The sequence below is a fragment of the Athene cunicularia genome, assembly GCF_003259725.1.
Source record: "Athene cunicularia isolate RWA chromosome 2 unlocalized genomic scaffold, athCun1 chr2_part1, whole genome shotgun sequence".
NCBI lineage: Eukaryota > Metazoa > Chordata > Aves > Strigiformes > Strigidae > Athene > Athene cunicularia.
The window spans coordinates 57415525-57430500 of NW_020799095.1; the positions used below are offsets into that span (position 1 = coordinate 57415525).

At 35.1% G+C, this 14976-nt stretch overlaps 1 protein-coding gene across 1 annotated transcript in view; it reads right to left on the minus strand.

Annotated features, from left to right (window-relative positions):
• The window catches only part of DTNBP1 (dystrobrevin binding protein 1), a 71360-nt gene that overhangs the window by 25969 nt on the left and 30415 nt on the right, over positions 1-14976 (minus strand). Inside the window, exon 7 of the mRNA XM_026842424.1 lies at positions 14940-14962. Coding sequence (XP_026698225.1) covers positions 14940-14962 — 23 coding nt within the window. The remainder of the gene's footprint in view (positions 1-14939; positions 14963-14976) is intronic.

Below are 14976 nucleotides of genomic sequence, written 5' to 3' on the forward strand. Positions count from 1 at the left end.
ATGACTAAATTTATACCACAGAGCTATTCTCATCCTCTGTAGATATAAGAGCAGCAGTTTCCTAGAAACTCCAAAACCAACAGCTTATGAGAAAAACTTCTCTGCCCAACAGATTTCAGTAAAAGTTGTTCAAATAGTCATATGTTCCTCCTCCCCAGTAATTTGATGACTACAGTAAGTCAGAAAACAACTGATGCTAGTCAAAATTTAAAAATTGAACAGTATCACAACATAGCCAGACAACATTTTCAGCGCTTATAAGATTTAAGAAAGCCTCTTTGCTGAATTAATACTAGAACAGTTTAACACAATTAACAATTAGCTGGAGGCATACTAATTACTACAAAACAAACCCCCAAACCCCACCCCAACACACATTGGCCTTTCAGAAATTATTGTCTTTTTCTTGATGCTAATTCCTTTGACGTGTTTACATGTAGAAGTCTCCCTGCTCCACCTCCGTCAAGCAAGCCAAGCTCTCCTAGCACCTTGTGAAATAAGCTCTTTTCTCATAAAACTCAGTAGTTTCTCTAACACAACTTCTCATTTGCAGCTGTCCATGGGACATGATTGATCCATCCCAGAATATTATTTAACCTGTTCACAGCTGAATTAATCTCAAAATTACATTTCTCAAGTGCAACTTCATAACAGGGACTGTTTTCACCCGAAATAATTTTCACTCAATAACGTGTCACTTGCAGAACTTTTTGGCTTGCTGTTAACTACCAGAGGACAAAAATCTATAAATTATTATTTTCTTCATGTTTTACTGCTGTTAGAGTCACCTGTTTTTAGCACTTAACCTTCATACTTGTGCTGCTGCCTGAACAAAATACATAATGTCCAAATTAAAACTGAATTAATCTAATAAGTATTTCTCAAATGTTATACCAGAGTCATATATATATAATGTATATCTTAAGCATAAGAATCATGTTTAAAGAATGCTTGCTTACAGAAGCATACTGGACTATTTCTTTAATTCAAAAAAGCAGCAGTCTACATGTTAAAACTGCCATAGTACTCACAACATCAATTCAAAAAGCAACTATTTTTGAAGTATCCTAAAATGAAAATGTCTAATTATGTTATCTTCTCAGTTGAAATCTTGAGCTTTGAAGGACTGCAAAGAGGACTATACAGGAAAAATACTGTTTTTTCTGAAATTCATTCATGACATTTTATTAATGAATTAAAAATACCTTTAGACATTGTCTTGCATTTTATAACTTTCCTTCCAAAATAATTTGATTTCTTTTGTCTCAGAAATGCTCAAAGTTTCCAAATTTTTGAGATATGACTTAAAATACATTACTTCTTTGGTCTGTGTTAGATAAAACCTTTCCTGTTTTCTCTTTTGTTGTAGAGTTAGTCTACAATTCTTTCAAATACCAAACTCATTTTCATTTCATCAATTTTAAGACAGTTAAACTGAATAATCACTAATATGCAGGAGAAATCTTCAGCGGTACAAAAGCACCCTGAACTCTATGTAGGGACAGAGCAAGAGAGGGAGAGAGAAGTACCTCTGCCAGACTTCTTCCCATTCTGTAACTAGCAGAGGTTTTCATACCAGTTATGGTTCCCCAAACATGTGAAAATTAAGGACTCAGCTTTCTATTCTGTCAGCCTTCCTACAGCTTTGCATCCAAAACATGGTTCGGCCAAATGAGAACCAGAGACGAAATGACTAGCAGCACAGCCCTCTAAATATGTACCAACAAGCAAAAAGAGAAAATACATATGTCACCCAAACCTCTGATGGGAATAGGCTTCCTCCATTCACATTGGTTTGTGGAGACAGAAGCTGAAGCTGCAGGCCCTTCCTGAGGATCCTGCTCTCCAGCAAGCACCAGAAGATACCCTGTACATGAGACTAACTGTACGGACAACTGACTAGCACTCTGTAAAACAAAGGTAAAAAGCCCACCCTTCTAATTCCATTGTATGGTTAAACAGAGTTCAAAACCAACTACATTACACTTACGATTAAGGCTCAGGACACTTGGGTCTGCAAAACTGCAATTCCCACAGCACTGGTGAGCCACAAAACCTGAGCTTATTGAGTACTACCAGTTCCATTTCCTACCGATGTAAATGCACCAGATAACTGAAAATACATCGGGTGGTTTTCAGTGTGTCTTCTCTGACGCGTGGGTTTTTCACTTTCATATTCGATAACCAGAGAACAGATAATAAATCTATGAGGATTTAAGATTATGATCTAAATTAAAACCCTCCTGAGCCAATGGAAACGTTAGTGCACCAACCACGTCTGGAATGATTACATAATCATCTAATTAAGCCAGAAACTTATTTCTATAAATGGCACCATTTCTGTTTGATTTAAAATGAGACACAGCCAACTACATTTTGATCAAGTCTCATTTATGCAATGTTAAAATAGCATTAGCTGGCTTCTATATAAAAGGAAAAAAGGGTTGAGCGACATCTCCAGAAGATTTTTATTTTGCCTTAATCCACAGAATAACCCAAGTGATTAAAAATGAAACAACGTGTTCAGTTAGTCAAAACTGCCTCTTCACCTCTTCTGGCCTTAACTCTATCAGAAATATGTCATTTGGAAAAATTACATATACACAGATATATTTTACTGATTTTTTTAAAAATAGCTCACTTTTAAAGAATTTCATTATTTTTATTATTCGATGCTATTTTCCAAAATAATATTATTTCACCTGTCCAGTAAAAAGAAATCACAAGAAGGATGCCACACTAGCCACAATACTGAAGAATTATGTTTGTACAGTTTCAGCTCTAATGCCTTAATACAATTTAACATGGCATACATAACACTCATAAATAAAATGGGCAGAATTGTTTTCCAGAATATCCACATTTTTGTTCCATCTACTGACCAGGAGCTGAGAAACATTCAGAATTCTTACATGCCGACATGCACATCTCAGTCATCCACCGCCCTTTCCATCTGCATCATTAAAACCTGAGCAGAACAAGTAGTTTAGTAACACACTGCTGTGAAAGACAGGACTGAGATTTATGTAAGGACATGCTATAAAAAAGGAATACATTATTTCTACTTCAGCTTTTAAAACAATTCTACTATTTCTGCACACTGTAAGAACCAGAATAGTATATTTACAGTACCACCGTAGAAGGCAAGTGCCATGTGGAGAAATGTAAAAGCCATATAATCTATTATTGTACATTTATTTAGCTACAACTCAAACCAATGAAATGTCTGTACTTACATTTGCATTTCTAACATATAATAACATGGAAGTATGCCAAAAGAAAGAATACTGTCATTATAAAACTGTTCAAAAATTAAATTGCACCAAGATGCAGCCACAAACACCTACACCATTTGGTCTTTCAGGACCCCAAAAAAGTATTACATCTGATACTTGAGAGAAGTAATCTTTTTAAAAGCAAGTAGATGAGTATTTCTTAATTTCTCATTAAACAGCCTTCACAGATGCTGAGCAAAGCGATATATAATAAGACATATTTAGTTTTGCATTACTTTTTTCTGTCACCAAGTTATAGAAGAAAATGTGATAAAAAACCCCATTAGAATAATCCTGGTTACCATACAGGTGCCAACTTTTCCAATATTAAAGTTGATACTGAAGCTTCTACTTACTGCTACCTCTTCCCAGTGGTAGCTGGAGGACTGATATTGCTAAAGCTCACATTTCAGAAATATTCTCCAATTCCATATTCTAATCCCTATGGAAGTATAATTTCAAGGTTGGCCCCTGCACTCCCCTCCCCAAAATAGCTATTCTACTGCCCAGAATACAATTGCAAATAAGAAAAAAAAAAAAATAATTCACAGCTGTGCCCCCAATTCACCATACTTCCTTTTCAGTTTCAGGAAACAATAAGAAAAAAAGACAACTTCTGTCAATATGTACAAAGTAGTTAAGGATACAAAATGGATTATACCAGTAGCATTGCTTGCAAAACTGACAATTTGAGTGCAAAGTGGCCACACCACATTTAGCAGAACAGAGGGTAAATTTTGCCATCTTTAATTAAACAGTCAACCATTCTGTCTAGATTTACGGAAAACAACTATTTTGATAAATGAAGTATTTCCAATCCATACAAATGTAAAGAGTTCTCCCATATCAGATGAATCGTTTAAACAAAATATTCCAACTTTACATTGTTATTTAACATGAATATCAAATTTAGTGGTCAGAATTACAACTCATGGGTAGAGCCTTGATAAAAGCATGTTCCAACAGGTTATTAAAATAATATAATAGTTCAATTTACTCTTATTTTTTGGTCCTGGACATCAACTGAAGAAAAAAAAATCCATGTGAATGGTAACAGAAAAAAAACCCTCTTCCAGTGGTTACATAAAAGAGCATAAAAAGAATTGAAGTAGAAATCCACTTCTTATTTCTATTTCAATTAATGCACAGTTCTAAGCATCATTAGTTGCAAATTAACAATAGGAAACTGTTATTAATTGCATTATGAAGAACACTATTTCATATGATATATGGTGCTCATATTGATGTAAGTAACATCAATTGCTTCATTTAAAAATATACATTTAATAATTTTATCTAAAGGAAACCAAGAATTAGCATAACTGCATTGATACTAATGAATTCATTGCTTTAATTTTTTATCTTCAGATAATAATTCTGTCTCCCCTCATCCTTTAGTATCACCCCACCCTTAAACAAGTCTGCTTGAATTTTAGCTAACAAGGTATCTGTGTATTTGTATTTTTACTAATTCCAATTAATATTACCTTGACAATAATGCAAAGTGACAGACAAAAGCAAAGCAATAAACAAAAGCCCTGACAAAATAGACATTAACTCACTATTTCTTTCAAATTTGCTAAATCAAGTTGATAATTAACCTCCCATTTATAGCACACCCTTTACAAATCAGGCAATGGTGGTAACCGAGGAAATTAATTCAGCTAAATTTAATTTCATTTTGCATTAGCTTGGCAAATGAAGCTGACAAATAATAAAGATGATAATAAAGTTCCACCTACATGAATTCTTCTGAGTGTTCTCAGTGGCTCCAGGAGATGACATGGCAGTAAGAAATAAGCAAGTAAAAAGAAACACAGTACTGGTCAAGTGAAAGCTCCAGTTACCAAGCAGCTCCACTGATGTGCATCTTCATTGATGTAGAACAAAGGCCGATGCTAGAAGCCTGCTTTTTCAAAGCAGTAATACCGCGACTGCCAGTTTTCAGTGGGTCACTCACACACAGATGCATACACATGGATACTTCAACTCAGCGACTCTCCAGAACCTGAACACAAGCTCCCAGCAGCTGGGCTGTACCAGAAACACACGCATGTATTTGGGAAGGTACCACATGCTGCTAAATAAAGGGGTGCTACAAAGAGAGAAATCTTCCTGGCAGGTTATAATCTGATGACATGCAGTTACAGCATGTGTTTATTTGGCAGAGAGCTGGAAGCATTTAAGAATGATTTAGAATCAAGGAAAAAGGTGCAGAAGGGTTCTGAATCCTTTTTTTATTAGGCAATGTTCATAAGGCTCTCCCCTCAAAGTACTTCTCCTTAACATGGCTTAGCTCACATACCCCACAAACCAGATTACATACTACTACTTCACACATAAAATATTAAAAATCTTAGATGTGATTTTTAAATAAATTAGGAGCAGTCTTCTCTACCGAAAAATGAATTTTTGTATTGCATATCCAGACTACATTTTCATCAAAAATTCAAAAACGGTTATGCAGTTAAAAAAAAATTACAGAAACAGCATATGACCGAGAACCTTTGGTTATGGTGATGCTGCAGTTACACAACAGTGCATTTATGTTTCAGAAACTGTTTAAGGCTTTGCTCAGAATTGAGAATGCTGGCACACATTGCCTCTTCAGTTTAGGTGGGGTGCAGTGCTGCTGGAAACCACGATAGCCATAACAGTTCCTTTCCTTTACTTAAAAAGATCACATTTTAAAAAGCTTGATTATAATTGTACAGACAAAGGGGAATTATATAACAAATATTTCTCCAATCATCATCATTAGAGGAAAAATTACCAAGAATGTATGGGCCTACAAACTCAGTTTCATTTCACTGGTGAAAATAACACCAAAAATATCTATGGGAAAGATTAAAAGAATAATAACAATCGTGAGATAATCCCGCCCTCAGTCTGGACTTTGGTACTTAAAGGATGAATTCAAGTTAGAGCTGTAGACAAAACAGGCTTCTATTTTTTCTATATCAGTCATTTAAGCATTATAGACAATTAACATATTACACCTTAAAATGTTTTCTTTTCTACATAAACTGAGTATGACAGGATTTATATCCCTATGAAATTTTCTTCTATTATCTACACAGTTAGCTATTCACCCTGGCAATAGGCACAGAAAACCTCTATTGTTACACTGGCCTCCACCACTCCTTACAAAACCAGGACTTTGCAAGGCTGACTCCAGCACAGGGGCAACTTCTATTGCAGCCAACAGGAGTTGTACCTGCACACCCAAGAGCCATCTTATTTTTAGCTGCAGTGATGCCAAAATTGTTCTGATACATCTAACCTCAGAAAGGGCTTTTGACTCAGTGCAATGCTAGAATGCAGAAAGAGTAAGACTCCAGGAAAAAGAGAAAGCCACATAAATGCATCAATATTAAAATTTGTTGGGAGAATAAACTAGCTCCCTCAAAATACAAAGCAACATAAGACAGGATGAAAGAGTATAAGGGTGCCAACATTAAAAAACCCACAAGATTCTCTAAAAATACATGCATATGAAGCAGAATTTTTTAAAAGTGTTCTAACGTCCACTCTCCCCCAGTCAAAATTAGCATTAAAAAAACCTGATAAACACAAGGTTTCAGAAGTATCCTGTGGGTTATATTAACTCATTGTACAAATATGACTTTTGGGTGACAGCCATCATATAAAATCCTGAAATCTAGTTGAGCAAAGAGACTACAAGCAAACAAACAGCACTACTAAATTTGTAACATAAAAAGTTACATTATAGCCAAAACACACAACAAGCAAAAAGTTAAAAAAGCATTTAATGTATTAAATCAGAAGAGGTTTGTGGTGGAAGAAGTGACAAAAATCAAAACCTCTTTGATCAGCTGAATTGCAAGGCATACAATATTTGTTCCAAGGAAATGTGATTATCTGATTTGTACATAAATAATCTGGTATCTCTATAGCATTCCTTTATAAAATTTAGATTTCCTTTAGCAACTCAACTCCTAGTTTATATCTTAGAAAATTCAGACCCATTTCCAACATATATAAGTACCTTAGAAATGTATGCCATTTTATGACTGACCAAGATCCACCCAAGCCTGTATTGACACTATCAAAGAATCCCTGTTTTTCTCTCACCAGTTGAAAACTAGTAAAAAATGGGTACAGAGGAGAATTTGCTATCATAAGAGATTACTAATCCAGTTGACAGTGCAACACACCTTTTGGCAAAGCATAATGGGAAACAGCATTCTGATGTACTGATTCAAGATAAAATTATAGAGATTTTTTTTCTACAGTTTAAATACACTTCTAAAATGCCTTATTTTTACCCTTCCATTGAAATGTAAATTCTATTTCTTGTCTAGAAAAAACTGACTGTCCAACAGACTCAACGCTTGTAGACATTAACCTGTTATGTAACAAATTAATTTCCAGTCATCTGTAAAATAAATGCATACACAAAATACTACCCATTGCAGTTTGCCTCACCTGACGTAACACTTAATCCAGCAAATGTTTTGTCTTGTCAAAGGCAGCAAATAAATTTTCAATTACACCTAATGTCCAACAGAATAGTGTTGCCAATAGAAAAAAACAGTTGTGTTTAGGGGGCCAGCAAGAGGCAAGCAATCACTTCTGTGTGCTAACACATCCAGTCTCTGTCAAGACGGAAAACTGAAAGCTTCCACTGTTGTGGGTATGTATTCATATATAGAACAAGTTCTGAAAGTATGTCATTAAGTCTGATAACTCAGTCAAACACAATCAGATGTGTGCAAGTCAGCACCATCCTCCTGCGGGCTACAGAAATATACATTTGAAAGCTTTTACTTCTCAGTGCTGGCGATATCTGCCCTGATGTAGAAAAATTCAATTATTTACTGGGGAGGACTGAAATCAGTGAATGATCAAGAATGAATCATCCTTAAATTTCTCTATTTAAAAGGACCTAAAATTTTTTTTTTTTTTTTTTTCCAAAAGGCTGACTTGAAGTCCATATCTATTTCAAGGAAGGCAAAAGAGAACAGAAGGTACAAGTAGATTCAGATCTAGAAACTTTTAAAATGTGTCTTGAGAATTAAACAGATGTGGGAGTCTGCAAACTTGAAAACACAAAAAGCAAAATCAAAAGCACGGTGGTAGCTATAAGGACCATTTGTCAACTGTTTTTCTTCTCCATCTGTCTCATCCTATTACACTATAATGGAAGACTTCAGCAGTTAAACTTATTTGCCTTTCACTCAAAGTTTGACTAGAAGTGCCCAAGTTTCAAGTCTTTCCATTCTCAAGAGAATAGTTATCTCATATGGGAGTCTTGGGTCAGTTCTTGCCACAAACAATAAGGACATCCAAAGTTGCAAGATTTTCTTCCCATAGTCTGGATTGGAAAGAAGCTGGTAACACACATTATCAACTAGAAAGCTATAAGAATATTTTCAGCTCATAGCAAAATAATGATGAAAAACTCTGAAACTTTAGTATCTTTGAAATTTAACTCCATCTTAGCTTTACTACAACAGAATTAAGCAATTGTTTCCCCAACTGTTTTCTGGTATGCCAAAATAAGAGTCGTCTTCTTTTGTATCTGTCCTACAAGGTTTAAATATTGAAGTTTTTTTACCATGGTCACCTAAATAAATTCAAAAACAATCAGCAAAGGCAGTACTTCTGTTGTAAGTGTATCTCCCACAAAATGTTTTGGAAGAGGCACCCAAACAACCAAAGACACCCTCTCCTCTCCCCTATTCCCCTATTTGCATTGAAATGCAAAAATCACAAAATACAACATTAAATTAGAACTCTCATTATTAACTCGGTTATGGACACAATTTCACAGTAATGAAACACCATGAATGTTCCTACAGACTCTAGGGTTGTACTTTTGGAAATATTAAAAACTCCATGTGGCTGGTATGATTTTCTATCACAATGTCATCTACTCTTGCTCAGAAGAAATGTACAGGATTGTGTGCTCAAAATTACAGCACAACTACTATAACAGCTACATCATATGAATGTATGAGCTTTGTCAACCATGAGCTGTAAAGTTCTCCATTGCATATTACCCATGCATCTGGAAGACAATACGAAGATTAGGAAAAAGTTGTTTATTTCAACAGCCATTAGAATACAGCACAATAAAGAGGATACTTAGACTGGGAAAAAAAAAAAATAATCAGTTTGACACACTATTTGTTGAGGCAAGTAGATTTCAAAAATATGAGAACAAAGGGATGGAGTCAACAGACTGCTCCAAATATCATGTGCTCTCAGAAAAGGGGACAGTGAAATCCAGGAAATTAAAGTTTAGATACAAACATATTTAAGCTACTGACAAAAGGACTGGAAAACTGCAATTTCAACAGAAGCATCTTAGATGCATGAAGAGGTATGACAAAAGATCTGCATATCAAGTGTGACCCAATGATTTAGCCTAGAAGAGAAAAGCAAGAAAAAACACTTCTTTATTTCAGTAGCCTCATTCTCAAAAAGAGTATTTTGATAAAGCTCTTAAAACGCATCAGGACTTCTTTGGTAGAGATCTCTGATGAAAACATATTTTGTTGTATTGTAAATAGAAGTGCTGAAAATGGTGATATGACCCATTTCCCTGAGCATGAATGAAACTAATCCTGTTAAAGCTTAGAAATATGCATGACTCAGTAGCTAAAGCCATGTGCGTATCTGCCCTTACAAAGTTTCTGCCACCTTTCATTGTCCAAAAGCGCTGTGTTGCTGATTTCTAAATGGTCTCTATTGCTTTAGTTTCTTTCCAGAAACAACCTCAAAAACATTTAATCCTAAATTATTTTTTTTTTAAATAAAAAGGGACTTTTAGAAGTAATTTTTAAATTTATCATGTATACAGTTCCCATTTGGATAAAGTCCGAAGTAAACTCAACAGCGCATGTTATTACCATTGTGAAATTCTACTACTTCTATAACTTTAATTTTTTTCCTATTATCTACCTCACTGCTCTGCTTCACTCTTCCACCTTGTGAAGAGATTAATAGCATTCTGTAAATATTTACTACACAGTCCTGGCTGCACTGGAACAGAAGTAAGGTTAACTTTAAAAAAAAAGTTGGATCATGTGCCTAGAAGTATGATGGAACAATTTCTAATATCACCACTGTCATGAATGGACTAGGTTTCATTTATCAGGAGAAAACAACCACATATTTGCTATCTAATTTCTAGTTTCTCAGATGTAAAAATGAAAATGGTAACACACCCTTTTCTAAACCATGGAAGAGTACAATCCATCAAATACTAAAAACAAATACACATTTACACAAATACAGACTAAAATAAATTCACTATTGCAAGAAATTGCCAAGATCCATAATAAAACACTGGAAATTTTTTGGGCAGATTTATAAGTCTCAGCCAGGACAGGACAGTACAGAGCAGCAGCCAGCTAGCTCCTGCAAGCGGTTCTCCAAACACTGAAGTTGATGTGCACTAGGAAGAAACTTGAAGGCCACTTCATACGGTATAGCCAATGTTTTCATTCATAAATCCATCATCTTTTACAGCAAATCTCTCTGAAAGATAAATTACTAAAAAACCGAACTGGACAACTTTTGAGATGCTTTGTCCTAGTACACTCACATTTTGGGTACACAAATGTCAGTGCTGTAGCCATATCAACAGGGGCACCACATGCTCACTCCTTGCCTTCTTCAGAGATATATGCTTAATATAAAGAAGTAGGAAAGCTGCTAACCTTCACTTTCTCAGCATGATAGATTATTAAATAATATGTTATGCTTACATTGTAACAGAAAACCCTTAAGGTTAAAAGAAAAGAGTGGAGAGGTTTGTCCTGCAACTGTATGCTATAGGTACAGTAAACAACAAAGGAAAATGCCTGGCTCTGTAAATATTCCTAGAGCAAAAGGATGAAAAATTAAAGCTATTTTTCATGATGAAAGAGCGTACAATATGTAATACAAATGTGAAAAAGGCAGGAACAAATTCTAAAACAGTATCTCTACTGACAAATACAAAAATAATTCACCATTTCTTAAAATAGTATTATGTCCTTATTTCATGCTACTTAAATACATGAACAAGCAAGAGTTTTAGTGGATTCTCAATGTTGCAAACAAGTATACACACTGAGTTTGTTTGAGCCCCTTCTTGATGACACCTGGTATCCTCAAAGAACATACTTAATAGGCCAATGAAATACCACTTTGTACCCTAGTGTACACTGTAGGAAGATCTAAGTGAAGCTAGAAACAATTCTGTTTCTTGGTTATGTGACTGTTGATTTTGTTTCAATATTAAAATAAGTCTTTAGTAAATATTAGGTATACAAGGACACTTAAAATGTTTGTAAGGTTATATACATTTGAGGATTTCACAAGTTACAGTGGTCCCATCCAGACTACACCTGTGAATCTATCTATATTTATACATACACAAAACTCCAAGGGAAGTGAAGTTTTAAAACAGATCTGAGAAACCTGTGAAGCTGCCCACCTGCCTTGTGACCCAGATCTAGATTCTCATGGTCAGAGCCAATATACAATTAGTACTTTTTCTGGATTTATTGTGAAATCGATGGGATGCATCACTGAATTCAAGTGTCCAGTGCTGTGCTATTTTGACCCTCAGACTATACCATTCAGTTTCTTAATTCCAGTAAAACTTACTTTGTATCCCAAGAAAGACATGAGAACTCAGCACTGGTGAATAAGTTACATCTGGACACTGAAAAAGGTACATACAATCCTCTTTTCACCCCCTCTAGTAAGCATATTTAAGAAGTGGTTTTGTGGCATCCAATTTCTGAAGATTCAGATAGAATGAAGTTATATATTTATGAAATATATTTTTATGCAAGACATTTACCATCCTTAGTCTGGAAGCCAATACCTTTTGGCATATGGTATTTAAATTCACAAATAACAAGTTACTATTATGAAAACTGACATTTCTATTCTTCTACATTAAAACACAATTTAATATACAGTGGTTTCTACTGCACATGCACTGAAAGATGCAAATGTATGTAGAAGTATTGTAAATAGTTCTTCCTTCTTAGCCCCTGCATCGGCTATTTTATAAACTGAATGTTTATGAACACATTTCACTCTGGACAGTTATGCAAGGATGAATTAGTTGAGGATATAGTCTATACCTTCAATAAAAAAATTTAAAAAGAGTCATCTACCCAACTACTTAACATGTTTCAGTTGGAATCAACACTTCTTGAATACAGCAACACAGAGTTATGTAAAACTTTTATGATCTTATCTTGCTTATAATGGTGCTAATACTTCTTCACCTCTACCTTAAAATGTGTTAGGTAATGTATCACCAGAAGTATTTGCTTTTTAGATGACTGTGTTACATTGTTAACCTAGACAGGCTGCCTGCCCTTGCTGAGGTCTTTTCATTCTTCTGTGACAGGATTTCCACAGACCATCTACTGAGTTATTTCAGCATGTTCCAACAACTGAAAGTAAACCAAAGCAAGTGACAGATCATTTTCTGCACAAATCTGGTGAGCCTTGGAAGGAGCTTAAAACAGAAAAATGCAAGAAGGAGCCACCAGTTAGACTGGCCAAAGCTGCTGTAGAACTAAAACATCTGTCACTACGTAAACTCTTACTCTTCCTGTTTCTAATCAAGTTAAATATATGATAGATACTCAGAAACTGACTGAGGGTTCCAAAGGCCAGAAAAAGGCTGACTGAAGTCAATCTAATAAACACCTCTACTTCATAATCCAGGTGAGCAACAAAATTTTAGACGTGAGAAAGAACAACTCAGTAAGCAACAAACCATAAAAACATTTCCTCCAAGTATGTATTTCCAATCAGCCACACACCTGCTTTTTAGTAGTTTAATCTCAGTTTCCTGGGAAAATGTCAGTCAAAACAGTGAAATTGCCAAAGTCAAAATAAGGTACCTACCTTTTATTTTAAAGCATGCTGTTGTAATCTTATATAAAGAATTTAGACTTGCTTGATATGCCTGTTCTTGAAAGTTTGCTAACTATTATTCTTTCTTCTGCCAGGTCCAAAATTGCCCATCAGTTCATTGCACAAAAACCCCACAGAAATTAGGTTGACTGATACCTAACACCCATTTTTAAAGATCTGGCACTGCGCTTTTCCAGCCTTCCATAGCTTCTGCTAATTCTTTCAAGAATTGTAGAATAAAAAAATATTTTTTTAAGATGTCCAGTAGACCCGGCCTTTCCTTGTTACAGCACAAGATCCTAATCCTTTCCCACAGACACCGGTCACACTAGCCACAGTCTAGTCAGTCTTTACTGAACTCTTCAGTAAAGAAACCTACAAAGCCTGGCCTTTTTCTTGGCATCTGTTTGTAATTTTCACTCTTTGCAGTAAACTAAAAACCTTCCCTTGGCTACCAAGACAAGCCTTGTCTACTCAAGACTACTACTGGAACTAGTATTCAACAAGTATTGGAAATCTGTATGCCTCTATCTAATACAGAACAAGTTACTTAGTTTGCTATAAATTTCAAGGTCAACACACAGCTAACACCTTCCTCTTCCATGAAAATAGTTGTCTTTGTAAAATATTTACTGTCAAATAAAGTTACAGTCTCTATTGGAAAAGGAAGAAGCCAAGAGAGAAATAACTTTGTAAACCACCCTCCTGGCTTCCAGAAACTCACTTAAAACACCCAATCGATACAAACAAAAAACCCAGAATTCACTACCCTCACAAGCTTCAGGTACCACAAAGTAGCCGCCTTCTCTGAAATTGAATAAACTTACCATTATCTTTGGACTGTGCTAGTCTGTGTTGAAAGTTGTCAAATCAATCAAAAAAAGGGTTGTTATGGCAAGCTACAGATGAAGTGACATTTTACATAATCTGTGTTGCTTGTCTGTTAATGTTATCTTTATTATTTTCTTTTTTTAGCATTGTCAAGATGAGATAGTAACAAACTGAAAAGGCAAAGAGGAATGCAGTTGATAGGAATTACCATCCCTTCTTTCAATATCAAGAGACAATTGACAGAAGTCAGTGTGCTTGACTTCATTCTCAAATAAAGCCACAGTCACACCTTATTCAAAGCAAAAGATAATAGCAATTGTCAAGCTGATCAAACATTAACATTAGTAGGTAGAATAAGCCTGAATTTAAGATTTACTGAAAATGGTAATGTGTTCCATCTATGCACCACAGACAAAGAAATAATACATGTCAGAGTTTCTAGCCATTGCATATTATTTAGGACAGATACTTGTATATATTATCATGTATATCCAACAAGATGAGCTACAAAAATGGCATTTGTCTGATGTAACATAATACCGTGAATTTTTCCTAGAAATAGCTAGACAAAAGTCTAACAAGTAACAGCCTGCGACACATGTCAAAAACACACTCATGCTAGGAAAGACATCAACAGTTGAAAACAAAGCCCTTAACTTCCAAAACTGAACACCAAGGGAAAGGCTTGAATTAGATACAGAAACTAGCTAAGACAACAGAACCATCTGTGTTCTTCTTTCTCCCTACACTTACGACTCTCCCAAAGAAACCAGTAGCAAGAACAGGTAAACTGCAAAACAGCCAGCCTGCTGGATTGACATAAAAGTAACATTATCAAATGTAGAACTGGAACAGTTCCTTACTAGTTACACTTAACACAAATTAGTGTAACTCTTGCAAACATTCAAGTAGAAAATTAAAAACAGAATTTACCTTTGAAGGTCTCAAGTTCCTTCCTGTTGGAGAAAAG